This window comes from Doryrhamphus excisus, chromosome 14 (assembly GCF_030265055.1).
Source record: "Doryrhamphus excisus isolate RoL2022-K1 chromosome 14, RoL_Dexc_1.0, whole genome shotgun sequence".
Lineage (NCBI taxonomy): Eukaryota > Metazoa > Chordata > Actinopteri > Syngnathiformes > Syngnathidae > Doryrhamphus > Doryrhamphus excisus.
Window position 1 is genome coordinate 5,872,438 of NC_080479.1, and position 22,015 is coordinate 5,894,452.

Consider the following 22,015-nt stretch of genomic DNA (forward strand, 5'->3'; position numbering starts at 1 on the left):
TTCCATCTTAGACATCAAACCCTGATAACTACGTGATAAAGCCGTGGTCAGCCAGCTGGTCCTGCAGCTCAAAGAAGACTTGAGGTCTTCCGTCAGGCATCAGGAGATAGTCTGACCAAATACAACAGGCTCTTGTTGCAGCAAAAAACGTCATTATTTTGACGATATGTTTTTTATTTATTGTATTATTTATTATTACTTTATTATTCATTTTCTAGACTAATTGACCATCACAAAAACAACCCTAAATACTGATTGGACATAGTAGCATTGCTAACTCGGAAGACGACCTCTCCTAGTAGTTCCTCAGCGGACGAGTTCTTGCGATTTCTCGCAAATAAAGTTGAGCTCATCAGGAAGGAAATAAAGGACATCCTACGTACCTCCAGACCGGTTAAACGTGCCCCGGGACTACTTCCATCCTCTGTCCCACTAGTTTTTCCTACTTTGGGGAAGTATCTCTTGACGGGCTTACAAAACTCTGCTTGACCCGCTTCCTGGGAAACTTGTTAAAGAGTTGTTCCCAATTCTATCCCCCTCCACCTTAAAATGATTCATCGATCACTCTCATCCGGCACTGTGCCTGCAGCGTTCAAGACTGCAGCGGTTTGACCCCTACTGAAAAACAACAGCCTTGACCCTGGGAGTGTTTCTAACTATAGGCCGGCGTCTCACCTCCCATTTCTTTCTAGAGTTGAGTAAAAACAGCATTAAAATACAATATCCAAACATTCATTCAGAGCTAAGACAAGGCTAAAAACAGGGCGGGGCGCAGCAGTCAGGTATAAAAAGTTAGACATTAAAAAGGGATTTAAACAGGCGGGTTTTGAGTTGTTTTTTGAAGGAGGGACGGTCGGGGCAACACGGAGTGAATGGGGCAAAGAGTTCCAGAGGGTGGGGGCAGCGATGGAGAAGCGACGAATCAGCCCTTGCTAAAGTGACAAATGATCTTCTATCTATGGACTGTGACACATCCACAATCTTGTTACCAGATGTTCGATGCCGTCCATCACTCTATCCTACTGGGGCGCCTTCAAAGGCATATTGGTGTTACTGGTCCGGTACTCTCTTGGGGATCGGACGCATCGTGTTGTTTGTGATGATGTGACTTCTGACTTTTGTGGTGTCACTTGCGGTGTCCCACAAGGATCAGTGCTTAGCCCTCTTCAGTTCAACATTCACATGCTGCCGCTTGGCAAACATAAGATTAGCTTTGACTCTTATGCCGATGACACTCAGCTGAATGTGCCACTAAAGTTAACTGACCCACAGGACTGCTCTAATCCGGAGGCTTGTCTCATCGATATCAAACATCGGAAATCCTGGAACTTTTTACTCTTGAACCCTGATAAAACTGAGATGTTGATGATTGGCCCTGCTAAACAAAGTGGCCTGTTCAAGGGCACCACTCTGAGCTCGGATAAAAGCATCGTTACCCAAAGTGACTCTGTGAAAGACCTGGGTCTGATATTGGACTGGACTCTATCCTTGTTACTAAAACTGCATTTTTTCATTGTGGCAACATGGCGAAAATACGACCTATTCTATCCACTTCTGATGCAGAGACCCAAGTCCATGCATTTGTCACGTCTGGCCTTGACTACTGTAATGTACTGCTTTCTGGTCTTCCCATGGCAAATACCACTTCTTACAAGGACACGTACGTTTCACCGTATTTCTCCAGTACCAGCCGACTTGTTCATTTAAGATGTGACTTTAAGTTCTGTTACTGGTCTATAAAATATGACATGGGTTGGCACCTTCCTATCTGGTTGACCTAGATCAGGGGTGGGCAAACTACGGCCCGGGGGCCACATGCGGCCCACCAAGCGTTTGAATCCGGCCCGCCAGTTGCTTTTTCCACCATGTTCTTATTCATTGTATGTTGTCTTTTATCTTGTATTTTATATTGATGTTTTTTTATCTTCTGTACAGCGACCTTGGGTGTCCTGAAAGAAATGTATTATTATTATTATTATTATTATTATTATTATTATTATTATTATTATTATTATTATTATTATTATTATTATTATTATTATTTTAACATACAAACTGGCAACATGACTTGCAAGTTGGATGTCTTATTTATTTATATTAGTAAAAAAAACAAATTAAAATTAAAATAACATAGTTTGATGTGGTGTGATGTTTAAAGTGCTCCTGAAAAAAGGGACATTAGAACGTACAACTGATATAACACTTTTACAGACAAAAATAGACAAATAATTCAAGGAAAATTATAAGTATGTGTGTAAAATATATGTTCTGGCCCCCTGGACAATTTTGTTCAATCAATGCGGCCCACAAGTCAACATATTTGCCCACCCCTGACCTAGATGTACCCTATGCTCCATCTAGAAACCTACGCTCACAACACGCCGGCCTTTTGACAATCCCGAGAGCCAGGAAGAAGCATGGGGGCTCTCGAGCCTTTTCTATTGGGGCTCCAACGTTGTGGAATGGCCTTCCTGTTAATATTAGAGCTGCTACCTCAGTAGAAATGTTCATTAAAAATATTCCTGGCCGGTTTGACTGCCGCTCCTTCTCTCTCTCTCAGATCAGGGATGCGGTCTATCATCTACTGTTGTCTACTCTTACCTGCTTGTTAAGCCCTTTGAGGCTCTTTTGTGATAAAGGGCTAAGAAGAAAGCCATGCAGCACCAGACAGTACTTGATGTACTGTTGTACTTTTTCACCTCAGTGGAAAGTAGAACAATGTTCATAAAAAGATTCCATTCTATATTTCATTGTAAAATTGCATGGAAAGGTGAGATATGATATGGTTGTCACAGACCTACGTTGTATAATATGTGTATTCCGAGTCAGCCAAAGGTTGCCAGGTATGGCTAAGAGAGAGGAATGCCGCATGCTAACTCATGCACTTCCTGTTCACTCAAATGAACGGGCAGTGCAGCCTCCACTCACCAAACGTAAACAAAGGGCCTCTTTGAGGCCTGAGACTGCAGGAGAGAGAGCAGGAGAACAAGAGCAAGAGGTGAAACTGGGCTGACGTGTTACAGTGAAGGCACCGGGGTTGGGAGTTCATTTTCTTTCTTTTTATTGAGATAACAACGCACCAGTCAATTTCAAGTCATTTTGCAGGAGGAAGTAGTTCCACAACAGGCTGTTGCAAAACACAAAGTTAAGGTCACAAAAGGAAATGAAATATCTCTAATGAAGAAAATCAATGGTAAGAAATGATAAACTAGACAAGACTAGCCTTCCTATTTTCTCTGATAATGTCTTCTGCATTGGGTAATGGGAGTGTAAATGTGACTATAGGGGTGTTATTTCATGTCTAGAGTGCTCTAATAATGTTAAAAAGTGCATTTAAAAGGTGGTAACCAGGTTGTGTATGTCTTAACTGTCTTATCTTCTCTGATAATGTCTAATACATTGGGTAATGGGAGTGTAAAGGTCACTATAGGGGTGCTATTTCATGTCCAGAGGGCTCTAATAATGTTAAAAAGTGCATTTAAAAGGTGGTAACCAGGTTGTGTATGTCTTAACTGTCTTATCTTCTCTGATAATGTCTAATACATTGGGTAATGGGAGTGTAAAGGTCACTATAGGGGTGCTATTTCATGTCTAGAGGGCTCTAATAATGTTAAAAAGTGCATTTAAAAGGTGGTAACCAGGTTGTGTATGTCTTAACTGTCTTATCTTCTCTGATAATGTCTAATACATTGGGTAATGGGAGTGTAAAGGTCACTATAGGGGTGCTATTTCACGTCTAGAGTGCTCTAATAATGTTAAAAAGTGCATTTAAAAGGTGGTAACCAGGTTGTGTATGTCTTAACTGTGTTATCTTCTCTGATAATGTCTAATACATTGGGTAATGGGAGTGTAAAGGTCACTATAGGGGTGCTATTTCATATCTAGAGGGCTCTAATAATGTTAAAAAGTGCATTTAAAAGGTGGTAAACAGGTTGTGTGTGTTAAATGACATATTTTCTCTGATAATGTTTATATCGGGTAATAGGAGTGTATAGGTGACTATGGGGTGCTACTTCATATTTAGAGGGCTCTAATAATGTTGAAAGGTGTATGTAGAAGGTGGTAAACAGGTTTTCTATGCCTTATATGTCTTATTCTTTCTGATGATGTCACTATATTGAGTAATAGGAGTGTAAAGGTAACTATAGGGGTGTTGTTTCATGTCTAGAGGGCTCTAATCATGTTAAAAAGTGTATTTAGAAGGTGTTTTTTTTAGAAGAACAGGTTTTCTATGTCTTGTTTTGTCTTACTAGGTCCACTATATTGAGTAATATGAGTGTAAATGTGACTATAGGGGTGTTATTTCATGTCTCGAGGCCTCTAATAATATTAAAAGGTGTATTTAGAAAGTGGTACCCAGGTTGTGTATGTCTTAAATGTCTTATTTTCTCTGATAATGTCTACTGTATTTGGTAATAGGAGTGTAAAGGTGACTATAGGGGTGCTATTTCATGTCTAGAGGGCTCTAATAATATTAAAAAGTGCATTTAAAAGGTGGTAAACAGGTTGTGTGTGTTAAATGACATATTTTCTCTGATAATGTTTATTTCGGGTAATAGGAGTGTATAGGTGACTATGGGGTGCTACTTCATATTTAGAGGGCTCTAATAATGTTGAAAGGTGTATGTAGAAGGTGGTAAACAGGTTTTCTATGCCTTATATGTCTTATTCTTTCTGATTATGTCATTATATTGAGTAATAGGAGTGTAAAGGTAACTATAGGGGTGTTGTTTCATGTCTAGAGGGCTCTAATCATGTTAAAAAGTGTATTTAGAAGGTGTTTTTTTTAGAAGAACAGGTTTTCTATGTCTTGTTTTGTCTTACTAGGTCCACTATATTGAGTAATATGAGTGTAAATGTGACTATAGGGGTGTTATTTCACGTCTCGAGGCCTCTAATAATATTAAAAGGTGTATTTAGAAAGTGGTGCCCAGGTTGTGTATGTCTTAAATGTCTTATTTTCTCTGATAATGTCTACTGCATTTGGTAATAGGAGTGTAAAGGTGACTATAGGGGTGCTATTTCATGTCTAGAGGGCTCTAATAATATTAAAAAGTGCATTTAAAAGGTGGTAAAAAGGTGGTGTGTGTTAAATGACATATTTTCTCTGATAATGTTTATATCGGGTAATAGGAGTGTAAAGGTGACCGTGGGGTGCTATTTCTTGTTCAGAGGGCTCTAATAATGTTGAAAGGTGTATGTAGAAGGTGGTAAACAGGTTTTCTATGCCTTATATGTCTTATTCTTTCTGATGATGTCACTATATTGAGTGATAGGGGTGTAAAGGTAACTATAGGGGTGTTGTTTCATATTTTCTATGTCTTGTTTTGTCTTACTAGGTCCACTATATTGAGTAATATGAGTGTAAATGTGACTATAGGGGTGTTATTTCATGTCTCGAGGCCTCTAATAATATTAAAAGGTGTATTTAGAAAGTGGTACCCAGGTTGTGTATGTCTTAAATGTCTTAGTTTCTCTGATAATGTCTACTGCATTTGGTAATAGGAGTGTAAAGGTGACTATAGGGGTGCTATTTCATGTCTAGAGGGCTCTAATAATGTTGAAAGGTGTATGTAGAAGGTGGTAAACAGGTTTTCTATGCCTTATACGGGTAATAGGAGTGTAAATGTGACTATTGGGGTGTTGTTTCAATGTCTAGAGGGCTCTAATGTTGAAAGGCATATTTAGAAGATGATAAACAGGTTTTCTATTCTGTAACTTCCACAATTTTCCATTTATGATCAAGGAGTCCTACTTGGTGGCAGTGGACTAGTCGGGTCTGGAAGCTATGAAGCTCCACAAATGAGGGATTACGTACTTGCGTACGTGTGTTGTGAAATTGCTTTTGAGATTTTTAATGAACATTCAAAAAGACATGATAGTAAGTGACATGTTTACCACCAGAGTATTAACTCAACTTTTTTTTACCTTGTGAGTCAGCTGGGGTGTGTGTGTTTGTTTGTGTGTGTGTGCGTGCGTGTGTGTGTGTGTGTGTGTGCGTGTGTGCATGGGTGTGGTCAAAGTGGCAATTAAAAGAGACACACCTTGAGCAGGAATACACTAGCAAGCTCACCATAGCTACTTAGCAGCATGCACTAATTATCATAGCTTTGTCGTCACGTACTCCAGCAGGTGATCAGTGACTAAGAACAACACTGCTGTCATTCACTGGGCTTTTTTTTGCCACAATCCGTCAGGTAATTTGAGTAATTCACTTCCTCCAATTATGAGCACACTCTGTGGCAATGAAGACTCCTTTTCAGGTCAGGAGGTAAATGATTGGCCGGGTGGTGGGGAGAATTTGGTCAGGGGACGGGACTTTCCATGGTCAATTATCTTATGAAGGCCGCGTTTCCACGTGCTCACGACAGTTGCTTTGCCACTGGCGGTGTTTCAGCATTCTGAGCCGCCAGCATCTTCAACCGCGGGCAACTGCAGTGGTCCTGGGGGCCCTTCAGTGGGGACCACCGCTACATAAACACAATACGGTACTCGCTCCCTCATGGCGCCCCATTGCTTCCACACCCGATTGTGAGAAGTGAATTTCCACCAAGTAGGATTCCTTGTTGATAAATAAAATATTTTGGTAGTTGGTATAGCACAGATAACCACATTTTAAAAATACACATCTTAACATTATTAGAGTCCTCGAGACATGAAATAACACCCCTATAGTCATCATTACACTGCTATTGCCCAATATGGTATTCATATTCTGTGCTTAATCCTCACCTGGGGTGGGGGTATGCTGGAGCCTATCCCAGCTGACTCTGGGCTGAGGTGGGGGGGGGGGTACACCCTGGACTGGTGGCCAGCCAATCACAGGGCAGATATAGACAAACACAAACAACCATTCCCACCTACATTCATACCTATGGACAATTTGGAGTGGCCAATTAACCTAGCATGTTTTTGGAATGTAATGGTAATACTAGTAATGGTAATGGTAATGGTAATGGTAATGGTAATGGTAATGGTAATGGTAATGGTAATTGTTTTATTTCATTTGAACATGCATCAGATTACAATTGAGTGCATCCCATACTCAGTTCCCAGTTCCACATGTCCAAAAGGAGTAGGAAGAAGCAAAGCTTATTAAATCCTACCCCTCCATCTGGTACTTTTACAATCACTAACTGTTACATTTGTTCACTTCCTGCTTTCCTAATATAATTTTTTATGAGTTTTTTTTAACTTTTTTTTTTAGTAAATAAAGTCAAAGTATTCAAAGTCATACTTTTACGAGGATAAATTCGTAATGTTATGTGGAAAAATTATATTATTTTATTTGCAAAGTAATGATTTAAAGCTGTAATTCCATGAGAAACAAACACAACAAAATAATGTCACTTTGGGAAAAATGTGGTTGGTTAAAAGTAAAATATACATTATGGGGATTAAGTTATGATGTTGCAAGAAAAAAACTTACAAAGATTATTTCAGTTGAAATATTTGTACATTTAAAACAAACGATAATAAAAGTGCAATATTGTTTTTCTGCTATATGACGAAGCTGAGATGTTGGAATTTATAGCTTATTAGCAAAGATCTACACATGTTGCTCGACACAATATCGAAGGGGCAAAGTTGTTCCATTTTTCAGGATGTGGCTTTCCTTGCTGGAAAAGGTTTGGCCAGCCCTGCCCTGGCGGATTACGTTGATATGGTTCCACACAGAAGCTTTATTATTATTTATGGATTGGACAAAAAGTAGACTCACAAATACTGGAGGCAGTGCAAGACACACACGCCCTAAACCAGGGGTGGGCAAACTGCGGCCCACCAAGCGTTTGAATCTGGCCCGCCAGTTGCTTTCTAAGTATTTCAGTTTTTAACATACAAACTTTAGTAAAAAAAACAAATAACATAGTTTGATGTGGTGTGATGTTTAAAGTGCTCCTGAAAAAAGGGACATGAGAACATCCAGCTGATAGTATAAAATTGGACAAACAATTCAAGGAAAATTATAAGTATAAAATAGTGTGTGTGTTAAATATATGTTCTGGCCCCCCGGACAATTTTGTTAACTTAATGCGGCCCACGAGTCAAAATATTTGCCCACCCCTGCCCTAAACGAAGGTGATAGACTGATGGGAATAAATACACACACTTTCATGGGACAGATACCAGAATTGTTGTTAAGTTGTATAGCTAGCATTTAGGCCAGCAGAGAAGGCTTTGCTGGCCCCAATGGCACACCACTGGCAAATTGCGAGCAGTCAAGTGGCCGTCTTTAGTCTGTCACTCGCCATCTTTGAATCCATGTCACACAGTGTGTTCAAGCTTATTACTCATTGAAATGCTTCCAAAAACACAATCTCGGACATCTGCCTCGACCGGCTGGGTTAGTAGTTGTGTGTCTGTGCACACGTGCGATGGACAGTTCAGTCTGAACTCTGAACTGACAGCCACAGCCAAGATCATTCTAATACTATGACTGGGTGGCGGTGGCACAGCGTCGGATGCAGGAAGCACCGCAGGATTGTGTGTCCCGGACGCCTTTCCACCATTTCAGTGGCGTCTAAGCACAAGCAAACAGAATCCGATTTCCCAGTCTGGACACAAAATGACATGAGCAGCGTAATTGATTAATTACAGGTTGCAATTGTTCAGAAATGTCGCTTGACAAGCGTCATGTTTTCATTACACACAAAACATTAGCAAGTAATTGCTCAGCAAGTGGGGACAAAGCAATTAAACAATTAGAGCCTCACCTTAATGAGGACGGGCGGGACAATTCTGGATATTATTCTCTTCAAGCTTTATTAAAGCAGGCAAAAGACGGAGACCAGAACATTAAGAGTCAAGTCAACCTCCAGTCCGGGATCTACGTACGGACTTCAATCAGTTTGGTAAGTCATCTTGAACTCCAGCATAAAAGGACCATGGCACAGCTGGACATTGTTGGATTTTGTCTTCATGAGTCTTGTAGAATAAGGAAAGATCAAACTTTGGAATGTTTCTCGAACGGGACTTTATGGACATTGGAAGCATCTGTGTTGGCTTTTTTTGTTTTTTTTTTTTACAAGAGATGGAAAAGAAAATGTCCTTTAATGGATCTCAGAGGACCACTGTGTCCAGTTTAGACATCCAACAATGACCTGCTCTTCAATGCAAGACATTATTTTCATCTTACTTTCTTACACATCAATATTGTGACACTTGATTTTATTTTTACAGGAGTTAATCACGTTTTGGACAGAAAAAACATTAAGATGATCGTAAGGCCTATAATTTTTGTATTTCTACTCATTGGTAAGTAATTCAATGAATAACTATATTTAGTAAAGTACCATCACTGATCAAACTTCTTCATGGAAACAGGAATCAACAGTCAATCTGCTGAGGGAGGTTTTCAAGGTACCAGGATTAGTCGACGACTCCTCCAGGACACACTCACCACAACCATGAGTGCAGCCGCCACAGGAAACCCTGGTACAAGTGTGAGCCCAGCCACCACAGGAAGCCCTGGTACAAGCGTGAGCCCAGCCACCACAGGAAGCCCTGGTACAAGCGTGAGCCCAGCCACCACAGGAAACCCTGGTACAAGCATTAGCCCAGCCACCACAGGAAGCCCTGGTACAAGCGTGAGCCCAGCCACCACAGGAAACCCTGGTACAAGCGTTAGCCCAGCCACCACAGGAAGCCCTGGTACAAGCGTGAGCCCAGCCACCACAGGAAGCCCTGGTACAAGCGTGAGCCCAGCCACCACAGGAAACCCTGGTACAAGCGTTAGCCCAGCCACCACAGGAAGCCCTGGTACAAGCATTAGCCCAGCAACCACAGGAAGCCCTGGTACAAGCGTGAGCCCAGCCACCACAGGAAACCCTGGTACAAGCGTTAGCCCAGCCACCACAGGAAGCCCTGGTACAAGCGTTAGCCCAGCAACCACAGGAAGCCCTGGTACAAGCGTGAGCCCAGCCACCACAGGAAACCCTGGTACAAGCGTTAGCCCAGCCACCACAGGAAGCCCTGGTACAAGCGTGAGCCCAGCCACCACAGGAAACCCTGGTACAAGCGTTAGCCCAGCCACCACAGGAAGCCCTGGTACAAGCGTGAGCCCAGCCACCACAGGAAGCCCTGGTACAAGCGTGAGCCCAGCCACCACAGGAAGCCCTGGTACAAGCGTGAGCCCAGCCACCACAGGAAACCCTGGTACAAGCGTTAGCCCAGCCACCACAGGAAGCCCTGGTACAAGCGTTAGCCTAGCCATGACAGGAAGCCCTGGTACAAGCGTTAGCCCAGCCACCACAGGAAGCCCTGGTACAAGCGTTAGCCCAGCCACCACAGGAAGCCCTGGTACAAGCGTTAGCCCAGCCACCACAGGAAGCCCTGGTACAAGCGTTAGCCCAGCCACCACAGGAAGCCCTGGTACAAGCGTTAGCCCAGCCACCACAGGAAGCCCTGGTACAAGCGTTAGCCCAGCCACCACAGGAAGCCCTGGTACAACCGTGACTCCTGCCACCACAGGAAACCCTGGTACAACCGTGACTCCAGCCACCACAGGAAGCCCTGGTACAAGCGTTAGCCCAGCCACCACAGGAAGCCCTGGTACAAGCGTGAGCCCAGCCACCACAGGAAGCCCTGGTACAACCGTGACTCCTGCCACCACAGGAAACCCTGGTACAACCGTGACTCCAGCCACCACAGGAAGCCCTGGTACAAGCGTTAGCCCAGCCACCACAGGAAGCCCTGGTACAAGCGTTAGCCCAGCCACCACAGGAAGCCCTGGTACAAGCGTTAGCCCAGCCACCACAGGAAGCCCTGGTACAAGCGTTAGCCCAGCCACCACAGGAAGCCCTGGTACAAGCGTTAGCCCAGCCACCACAGGAAGCCCTGGTACAAGCGTGAGCCCAGCCACCACAGGAAGCCCTGGTACAAGCGTGAGCCCAGCCACCACAGGAAGCCCTGGTACAACCGTGACTCCTGCCACCACAGGAAGCCCTGGTACAAGCGTGAGCCCAGCCACCACAGGAAGCCCTGGTACAACCGTGAGCCCAGCCACCACAGGAACCCCTGGTACAAGCATGAGTCCAGCCACCACAGGAAGCCCTGGTACAAGCGTTAGCCCAGCCACCACAGGAAGCCCTGGTACAAGCGTTAGCCCAGCCACCACAGGAAGCCCTGGTACAAGCGTTAGCCCAGCCACCACAGGAAGCCCTGGTACAAGCGTTAGCCCAGCCACCACAGGAAGCCCTGGTACAAGCGTTAGCCCAGCCACCACAGGAAGCCCTGGTACAAGCGTTAGCCCAGCCACCACAGGAAGCCCTGGTACAAGCGTTAGCCCAGCCACCACAGGAAGCCCTGGTACAAGCGTTAGCCCAGCCACCACAGGAAGCCCTGGTACAAGCGTGAGCCCAGCCACCACAGGAAGCCCTGGTACAAGCGTGAGCCCAGCCACCACAGGAAACCCTGGTACAACCGTGAGTCCAGCCACTACAGGAAGCCCTGGGACAACCGCGAGCCCAGCCACCACTGTGAGCCCAGTCACCACTATGGACGAAACCACAGTAATGATTGTGTCACCAGCAGTACAAAGATCTGCAGAGGCAGCAGTTGCAGCAGCCACAACAGCCACAGCAGCAGCAGCAGCATTGACGGGAGCAGCTGTGGTGGCAACAGCTGCCACTTCAGGTGGATTCTCAGCAGCAAACGCGGCAGGAACTGTTTCATCGGCTGCAGACGCAGCAGCTGCTGCTTCATCTTCTCTTTTACAAGGCACAATAAACGCATCAACAGCAGCACAAGCGGCAGTAGATGCAGCAAATGAGGCTGAAATGGCTGCAGCAACAGCCGCAGAAGTGGCAGCAGCAGCAACAGGAGACATGGCCAGTCTTGCAAATAATCTATCCATTGCAGCAGCAAATGCATCATCTGCAGCAAGAGCAGCAGCAGATGCTGCAGTCTTAGCAGCAAACCTTACAGAATCTGGAAACATAACAGCTAACGCACCACTTATCATAGAAGCTGCAAGAAATGCCAGCCAAGAGGCTCTAGTGGCTGCACAAGCCCTCAGAGCATTACTCAATTCCTCAGCCCTTCCAGCAGCAACAGCGGCCACTGTAAGAGAAGCGTTAGTGTCAGCTGAAACTGCTGCTGAACTGGCAAATGAAACGGCAGCCCAGGCCTTACAGGCACTGGACACAGCAGAACAAGCATTGGCACCAGGCGCAGGAAGTACGGAAGCTGAATTAGCTGCAGCATTAGCCGTAGAACAAGTAGAAAATGCGGTAGATTCGGCAAGAGAATCCACAGAGGTGGTATCACAGGCTGTGGAAGCACTTCCTACAATAGATGCTGAGGTTGCCGAAGCTTCAGCAGCAGCCTCCTTAGCAGCTGCAGCAACGGCCCTCGCAGCCTCAGCAGCAGCAGCTACTGGTGCAGATCTAATGGACCAAGTCAACGCTGCCCTTCTCAGGGCAGATGAAGCAACTACAGCTGCTGCATTAATTGCAGATGGACAAGCAGATCCACAAACAGCTGCAGATCTAGCTAGAAGCACCGCAAGTAATGCAGCAGATGCAGCACAATCTGTTGCTCTCGCAGCACTTGGCGCTTCATCACCAGGAAGGGTTGAGGAAGAGCTAGCGCTGCAATCGTTAGCTGCGGCGACGGCAGCCAGACAAGCGGCGATGGCAAACCCTGGTGAACTTGATGTTGCTGCAAGAGAAGTTGTGGACGTAGCAAGGGATTCTTCAGAACTATTTTCAGAGCTCTCTAGTCAGGTGCCATCCAATTTGCCAACTGAAATGCTAGCAGCGCTTCAGGATGCAGAAGAAGTTGCCTTATTGACAGAATTTACAGGATTCATAGCAGAAACGTTGATCAGTAGCGTAGACCCACAAGCCACTGCACAAACTCTTGCAAGAGCTGCATCGATTGCAACGCAAGCAGCAAATGAAATGGCAGGTCCCACTCCTGGAAGCCCTGGTACAAGCATGAGCCCAGCCACCACAGGAACCCCTGGTACAAGCGTGAGTCCAGCCACCACAGGAAGCCCTGGTACATCCGTGAGCCCAGCCACCACAGGAAGCCCTGGTACAAGCGTTAGCCCAGCCACCACAGGAAGCCCTGGTACAAGCGTGAGCCCAGCCACCACAGGAAGCCCTGGTACAAGCGTTAGCCCAGCCACCACAGAAAGCCCTGGTACATCCGTGAGCCCAGCCACCACAGGAAGCCCTGGTACAAGCGTGAGCCCAGCCACCACAGGAAGCCCTGGTACAAGCGTGAGCCCAGCCACCACAGGAACCCCTGGTACAAGCGTGAGTCCAGCCACCACAGGAAGCCCTGGTACATCCGTGAGCCCAGCCACCACAGGAAGCCCTGGTACAAGCGTTAGCCCAGCCACCACAGGAAGCCCTGGTACAAGCGTGAGCCCAGCCACCACAGGAAGCCCTGGTACAAGCGTGAGCCCAGCCACCACAGGAAGCCCTGGCACAAGTGTTAGCCCAGCCACCACAGAAAGCCCTGGTACATCCGTGAGCCCAGCCACCACAGGAAGCCCTGGTACAAGCGTGAGCCCAGCCACCACAGGAAGCCCTGGTACAAGCGTGAGCCCAGCCACCACAGGAACCCCTGGTACAAGTGTGAGTCCAGCCACCACAGCAAGCCCTGGTACATCCGTGAGCCCAGCCACCACAGGAAGCCCTGTTACAAGTGTGAGCCCAGCAACCACACGAAGCCCTGGTACAAGCGTGAGCCCAGCCACCACAGGAACCGCTGGTACAAGCATGAGTCCAGCCACCACAGGAAGCCCTGGTACATCTGTGAGCCCAGCCACCACAGGAAGCCCTGGTACAAGTGTGAGTCCAGCCACTACAGGAAGCCCTGGTACATCCGTGAGTCCAGCCACTACAGGAAGCCCTGGGACAACCGTGAGCCCAGCCACCACTGGGAGCCCAGGAACCACGAGCAGCCCTGGTACTACTGAGAGCACAGGGACCACTGTGAGCCCAGTCACCACTATGGATGAAACCACAGTAATGATTGTGTCACCAGCAGTACAAAGATCTGCAGAGGCAGCAGTTGCAGCAGCCACAACAGCCACAGCAGCAGCAGCAGCATTGACGGGAGCAGCTGTGGTGGCAACAGCTGCCACTTCAGGTGGATTCTCAGCAGCAAACGCAGCAGGAACTGTTTCATCAGCTGCAGACGCAGCAGCTGCTGCTTCATCTTCTCTTTTACAAGGCACAATAAACGCATCAACAGCAGCACAAGCGGCAGTAGATGCAGCAAATGAGGCTGAGACGGCTGCAGCAACAGCAGCAGAAGTGGCAGCAGCAGCAACAGGAGACATGGCCAGTCTTGCAAATAATCTATCCATTGCAGCAGCAAATGCATCATCTGCAGCGAGAGCAGCAGCAGATGCTGCAGTCTTAGCAGCAAACCTTACAGAATCTGGAAACATAACAGCTAACGCACCACTTATCATAGAAGCTGCAAGAAATGCCAGCCAAGAGGCTCTAGTGGCTGCACAAGCCCTCAGAGCATTACTCAATTCCTCAGCCCTTCCAGCAGCAACAGCGGCCACTGTAAGAGAAGCGTTAGTGTCAGCTGAAACTGCTGCTGAACTGGCAAATGAAACGGCAGCCCAGGCCTTACAGGCACTGGACACAGCAGAACAAGCACTGGCACCAGACGCAGGAAGTACGGAAGCGGAATTAGCTGCAGCATTAGCCGTAGAACAACTAGAAAATGCGGTAGATTCGGCAAGAGAATCCACAGAGGTGGTATCACAGGCTGTGGAAGCACTTCCTACAATAGATGCTGAGGTTGCCGAAGCTTCAGCAGCAGCCTCCTTAGCAGCTGCAGCAACGGCCCTCGCAGCCTCAGCAGCAGCAGCTACTGGTGCAGATCTAATGGACCAAGTCAACGCTGCCCTTCTCAGGGCTGATGAAGCAACTACAGCTGCTACATTAATTGCAGATGGACAAGCAGATCCACAAACAGCTGCAGATCTAGCTAGAAGCACCGCAAGTAATGCAGCAGATGCAGCACAATCTGTTGCTCTCGCAGCACTTGGCGCTTCATCACCAGGAAGCGTTGAGGAAGACCTAGCGCTGCAATCGTTAGCTGCGGCGACGGCAGCCAGACAAGCGGCGATGGCAAACCCTGGTGAACTTGATGTTGCTGCAAGAGAAGTTGTGGACGTAGCAAGGGATTCTTCAGAACTATTTTCAGAGCTCTCTAGTCAGGTGCCATCCAATTTGACCACTGAAATGCTAGCCGCGCTTCAGGATGCAGAAGAAGTTGCCTTATTCACAGAATCTACAGGACTCATAGCAGAAACGTTGATCAGTAGCGTAGACCCACAAGCCACTGCACAAACTCTTGCAAGAGCTGCATCGATTGCAACGCAAGCAGCAAATGAAATGGCAGGTCCCACTCCTGGTAGCCCAGGTACAACCGTGAGCCCAGCCACCACAGGAAGCCCTGGTACAAGCATGAGTCCAGCCACCACAGGAAGCCCTGGTACATCCGTGAGCCCAGCCACCACAGGAAGCCCTGGTACAAGTGTGAGTCCAGCCACTACAGGAAGCCCTGGTACATCCGTGAGTCCAGCCACTACAGGAAGCCCTGGGACAACCGTGAGCCCAGCCACCACTGTGAGCCCAGGAACCACGAGCGGCCCTGGTACTACTGTGAGCACAGGGACCACTGTGAGCCCAGTCACCACTATGGACGAAACCACAGTAATGATTGTGTCACCAGCAGTACAAAGATCTGCAGAGGCAGCAGTTGCAGCAGCCACAACAGCCACAGCAGCAGCAGCAGCATTGACGGGAGCAGCTGTGGTGGCAACAGCTGCCACTTCAGGTGGATTCTCAGCAGCAAACGCGGCAGGAACTGTTTCATCAGCTGCAGACGCAGCAGCTGCTGCTTCATCTTCTCTTTTACAAGGCACAATAAACGCATCAACAGCAGCACAAGCGGCAGTAGATGCAGCAAATGAGGCTGAAATGGCTGCAGCAACAGCCGCAGAAGTGGCAGCAGCAGCAACAGGAGACATGGCCAGTCTTGCAAATAATCTATCCATTGCAGCAGCAAATGCATCATCTGCAGCGAGAGCAGCAGCAGATGCTGCAGTCTTAGCAGCAAACCTTACAGAATCTGGAAACATAACAGCTAACGCACCACTTATCATAGAAGCTGCAAGAAATGCCAGCCAAGAGGCTCTAGTGGCTGCACAAGCCCTCAGAGCATTACTCAATTCCTCAGCCCTTCCAGCAGCAACAGCGGCCACTGTAAGAGAAGCGTTAGTGTCAGCGGAAACTGCCGCTGAACTGGCAAATGAAACGGCAGCCCAGGCCTTACAGGCACTGGACACAGCAGAACAAGCATTGGCACCAGACGCAGGAAGTATGGAAGCGGAATTAGCTGCAGCATTAGCCGTAGAACAAGTAGAAAATGCCGTAGATTTGGCAAGAGAATCCACAGAGGTGGTATCACAGGCTGTGGAAGCACTTCCTACAATAGATGCTGAGGTTGCCGAAGCTTCAGCAGCAGCCTCCTTAGCAGCAGCAGCAACGGCCCTCGCAGCCTCAGCAGCAGCAGCTACTGGTGCAGATCTAACGGACCAAGTCAACACTGCCCTTCTAAGGGCAGATGAAGCAACTACAGCTGCTACATTAATTGCAGATGGACAAGCAGATCCACAAACAGCTGCAGATCTAGCTCGAAGCACCGCAAGCAATGCAGCAGATGCAGCACAATCTGTTGCTCTTGCAGCACTTGGCGCTTCATCACCAGGAAGTGTTGAGGAAGAGCTAGCGCTGCAATCGTTAGCTGCGGCGGCGGCAGCCAGACAAGCCGCGATGGCAAACCCTGGTGAACTTGATGTTGCTGCAAGAGAAGTTGTGGACGTATCAAGGGAGTCTTCAGAACTATTTTCAGAGCTCTCCAGTCAGGTGCCATCCAATTTGACCACTGAAATGCTAGCCGCACTTCAGGATGCTGAAGAAGTTGCCTTATTCACAGAATCTACAGGACTCATAGCAGAAACGTTGACCAGTAGCGTAGACCCACAAGCCACTGCACAAACTCTTGCAAGAGCTGCATCGATTGCAACACAAGCAGCAAATGAAATGGCGGGACCCACTCCTGGTAGCCCAGGCACCACTGTGAGCACAGGCACAACAGTGATGACAGCGACTGCTGCACTACAAAGATCCGCAGAGGCAGCAGTTGCAGCAGCCACAACAGCCACGGCAGCAGCGGCAGCAGTAGCGGGAGCAGCTGTGGTGGCAACAGCTGCCACTTCAGGTGGATTCTCAGCAGCAAATGCGGCAGGAAATGTTTCATCAGCTGCAGACGAAGCAGCTGCTGCTTCATCTTCTCTTTTACAAGGCACAATAAACGCATCAACAGCAGCACAAGCGGCAGTAGATGCAGCAAATGAGGCTGAAGCGGCTGCAGCAACAGCCGCAGAAGTGGCAGCAGCAGCAACAGGAGACATGGCCAGTCTTGCAAATAATCTATCCATTGCAGCAGCAAATGCATCATCTGCAGCGAGAGCAGCAGCAGATGCTGCAGTCTTAGCAGCAAACCTTACAGAATCTGGAAACATAACAGCTAACGCACCACTTATCATAGAAGCTGCAAGAAATGCCAGCCAAGAGGCTCTAGTGGCTGCACAAGCCCTCAGAGCATTACTCAATTCCTCAGCCCTTCCAGCAGCAACAGCGGCCACTGTAAGAGAAGCGTTAGTGTCAGCTGAAACTGCTGCTGAACTGGCAAATGAAACGGCAGCCCAGGCCTTACAGGCACTGGACACAGCAGAACAAGCACTGGCACCAGGCGCAGGAAGTACGGAAGCGGAATTAGCTGCAGCATTAGCCGTAGAACAAGTACAAAATGCCGCAGATTTGGCAAGAGAATCCACAGAGGTGGTATCACAGGCTGTGGAAGCACTTCCTACAATAGATGCTGAGGTTGCCGAAGCTTCAGCAGCAGCCTCCTTAGCAGCAGCAGCAACGGCCCTCGCAGCCTCAGCAGCAGCAGCTACTGGTGCAGATCTAACGGACCAAGTCAACACTGCCCTTCTAAGGGCAGATGAAGCAACTACAGCTGCTACATTAATTGCAGATGGACAAGCAGATCCACAAACAGCTGCAGATCTAGCTCGAAGCACCGCAAGCAATGCAGCAGATGCAGCACAATCTGTTGCTCTCGCAGCACTTGGCGCTTCATCACCAGGAAGTGTTGAGGAAGAGCTAGCGCTGCAATCGTTAGCTGCGGCGTCGGCAGCCAGACAAGCGGCGATGGCAAACCCTGGTGAACTTGATGTTGCTGCAAGAGAAGTTGTGGACGTATCAAGGGAGTCTTCAGAACTATTTTCAGAGCTCTCCAGTGAGGTGCCATCCAATTTGACCACTGAAATGCTAGCCGCGCTTCAGGATGCAGAAGAAGTTGCCTTATTCACAGAATCTGCAGGACTCATAGCAGAAACGTTGAGCAGTAGCGTAGACCCACAAGCCACTGCACAAACTCTTGCAAGAGCTGCATCGATTGCAACACAAGCAGCAAATGAAATGGCGGGACCCACTCCTGGTAGCCCAGGGACCACTGTGAGCCCAGGAACCACCACTGGCCCAGGCACCACTGTGATGACAGCGACTGCTGCACTACAAAGATCCGCAGAGGCAGCAGTTGCAGCAGCCACAACAGCCACGGCAGCAGCGGCAGCAGTAGCGGGAGCAGCTGTGGTGGCAACAGCTGCCACTTCAGGTGGATTCTCAGCAGCAAACGTGGCAGGAACTGTTTCATCAGCTGCAGACGAAGCAGCTGCTGCTTCATCTTCTCTTTTACAAGGCACAATAAACGCATCAACAGCAGCACAAGCGGCAGTAGATGCAGCAAATGAGGCTGAGACGGCTGCAGCAACAGCAGCAGAAGTGGCAGCAGCAGCAACAGGAGACATGGCCAGTCTTGCAAATAATCTATCCATTGCAGCAGCAAATGCATCATCTGCAGCGAGAGCAGCAGCAGATGCTGCAGTCTTAGCAGCAAACCTTACAGAATCTGGAAACATAACAGCTAACGCACCACTTATCATAGAAGCTGCAAGAAATGCCAGCCAAGAGGCTCTAGTGGCTGCACAAGCCCTCAGAGCATTACTCAATTCCTCAGCCCTTCCAGCAGCAACAGCGGCCACTGTAAGAGAAGCGTTAGTGTCAGCTGAAACTGCTGCTGAACTGGCAAATGAAACGGCAGCCCAGGCCTTACAGGCACTGGACACAGCAGAACAAGCACTGGCACCAGGCGCAGGAAGTACGGAAGCGGAATTAGCTGCAGCATTAGCCGTAGAACAAGTACAAAATGCCGCAGATTTGGCAAGAGAATCCACAGAGGTGGTATCACAGGCTGTGGAAGCACTTCCTACAATTGATGCTGAGGTTGCCGAAGCTTCAGCAGCAGCCTCCTTAGCAGCAGCAGCAACGGCCCTCGCAGCCTCAGCAGCAGCAGCTACTGGTGCAGATCTAACGGACCAAGTCAACACTGCCCTTCTAAGGGCAGATGAAGCATCTACAGCTGCTGCGTTAGTTGCCGATGGACAAGCAGATCCACAAACAGCTGCAGATCTAGCTAGAAGCACCGCAAGTAATGCAGCAGATGCAGCACAATCTGTTGCTCTGGCAGCACTTGGAGCTTCATCACCAGGAAGCGTTGAAGAAGAGCTAGCAATGCAATCGCTAGCTGCGGCGGCGGCAGCCAGACAAGCGGCGATGGCAAACCCTGGTGAACTTGATGTTGCTGCAAGAGAAGTTGTGGACGTATCAAGGGAGTCTTCAGAACTATTTTCAGAGCTCTCTAGTCAGGTCCCATCCAACCTGACTGGTGAAATGTTAGCAGCACTTCAGAACGCAGAAGAAGTTGCCTCATTCGCAGAATCTACGGGATTAATCGCAGAAACGGTGAGCAGTAGTGTAGACCCGCAAGCCGCTGCACAAGCTGCTGCAAGAGCTTCATCATTAGCAGTGCAAGCAGCAGATGAAATGGTGGAACCCCTTTCTGCACCACAGAGTCCTGGTACACAATCCCCTCTTGATTTGGCCCAAGAAGCAGTGGTGGCTAGCTTAACGGCCTCAGCTGCAGCAGCCACGGCTACTACCTCGGCAGCAGCAGCAGCAACTGCATCATCAGCCATCCCCACAGCCAGGAGCGCATCGACGGCCGCCAGCGAAGCAGCGAGTGCCGCCACATCACTGACCGCTGGTCAGGAATCAACGGACTTTGCGGTGCTTGAAGCAAACGAAGCAGCCGGAGCAGCTGAAAATGCGGCCGATGCTGCCATGACGGCAGCACAAACATCTGGATCGACCCTGGAAGAGCAGCTGGCAGGATTAGCCGAGGACTCAGCCAGAACAGCGACAAAGGCGGCAACCGCTGCACAGATGGCAGCCACTGTCCCAGCAACAGAGCAAATGCTATCGGACGCCCTGGCAGTTGCCACAGAAGTAGCCACAGAATCTGCAGATCTGACACAACAGTTGGAAGATTTACTGTCAAGTGCATCACCACAAACTATCGTGGAGCGTGTTGAACTCCAAGGATTGCTGTCTGTGGCGGAGGTAGCGCAGGTGTCCACAGAGTTCGCCAGAGAGGCAGCGGCGTTGGGAGTGATGGTGGCCACAACAGGAAACGAGATGGACATCGAAGCGATGAACGCTTTTGCCGAAGCGTCGGCAAGAGCCGCTGAAGTCGCAGCGAGTACTTCGGGGACATTTGTAACGACCTCGCTGGAAACTAATGGTGCAAACATTGAGATGCTGTCGTTGGCCGCAGCACTCGCCGCCGTGGCTGTGGTGCTCCTATGAAGCGTGTCGTAAATGAAGGACTTGTGAACTGGGTGAAGAACACTATTCTATTTATAGCCTGTATAAGTGTATATGTGATGTTTCATGTCTGCCCCTCATGACTGATACAATTCCAATGTTGGCAAGGATTGTATTTCTCTAGAAGGAAGACAAAAGACAAAAGTCGCTGCGAACAAAGCAGCATTTCCCATTCCATTTGGGAGCATATGACGCAGAAGGACTTTTTCAACTATCCATTGGAACCTGTGGAAAACAACCATCTCACTTTCATGTGGACTGATACAGTACATGCTAACCTGCTAAGAGTTCTTCATACTTGAAGGAAATGCTAGTGTGGAGTTGCCAGTGACAACAGGACAGGTGGAGAAATGTTTGGAGGAGAATGTGAGTGACAGCTTTAGTGACCAGCGCTCCATGAAACCATGCAATGCTGCTCTATGTTGGACAAGTCTATGCTGATGCTTTAGTCACGTTGTTGTCAAAATAAAAATGACTGGACTGATGACTGTCTATATGTGCCCTGTGATTGGCTGGCCACCAGTCCAGGGTGTATCCCGCCTCTCGCCCGAAGACAGCTGGGATAGGCTCCAGCACCCCCGCGACCCTCGTGAGGATAAGCGGTGGACTGATGACTTCACTCTGTCCGCACACACCATGCAGCGTTCTTGGTGCTCTGCACGTGTCTCTCCCACTCAAAGCACTAATAATGTAGAGGTTAACACGCCATCTTTTCCATGCTAAAATATACTTATTGATGTCATAGAGAAATGTTAAACGATACTGTTTTACATAGAAGCTGAAAACATTGTAAGGTACATGATTGTTTTTGGATATTTTTTTACATAATAAAGAAATAAGACCGCATGGTGATCAAGTGTTTAGCATGCAGGCCACACAGTCAGGAGATCCGGAAGACCTGGGTTTAATTTTCTGCGTGGAGTTTGCATGTTCTCCCTGTGCATGTGTGGCTTTTCTCCGGGTACTCCGGTTTCCTCCATTCCAAAAACATGCTAGGTTAATTGGCCACTCCAAATTGTCCATAGGTATGAATGTGAGTGTGAATGGTTGTTTGTCTATATGTGCCCCTATATGTGATTGGCTGGCCACCAGTCCAGGGTGGACCCCACGTCTCGCCCGAAGACAGCTGGGATAGGCTCAACAATTCTGGCTATGAAAATGGAAAAATGGAAGCTCACCAT

General features: G+C 48.1%; 1 protein-coding gene across 1 annotated transcript; it reads left to right on the top strand.

Moving 5' to 3' along the window:
- The first annotated feature begins 18,530 nt into the window (after nucleotides 1-18,530).
- LOC131102149 (prophage side tail fiber protein homolog StfR-like) lies at nucleotides 18,531-20,816 on the top strand. Its single transcript, XM_058047649.1, has one exon. It carries the CDS (start codon nucleotides 18,531-18,533, stop codon nucleotides 20,814-20,816), a length of 2,286 nt encoding a protein of 761 aa, XP_057903632.1.
- The last annotated feature ends 1,199 nt before the right edge of the window (nucleotides 20,817-22,015 follow it).

Excerpts from the sequence above, each read along its gene's own strand:
- LOC131102149 (XM_058047649.1), top strand. The coding sequence starts at position 18,531 with ATGGCGGGACCCACTCCTGGTAGCCCAGGGACCACTGTGAGCCCAGGA.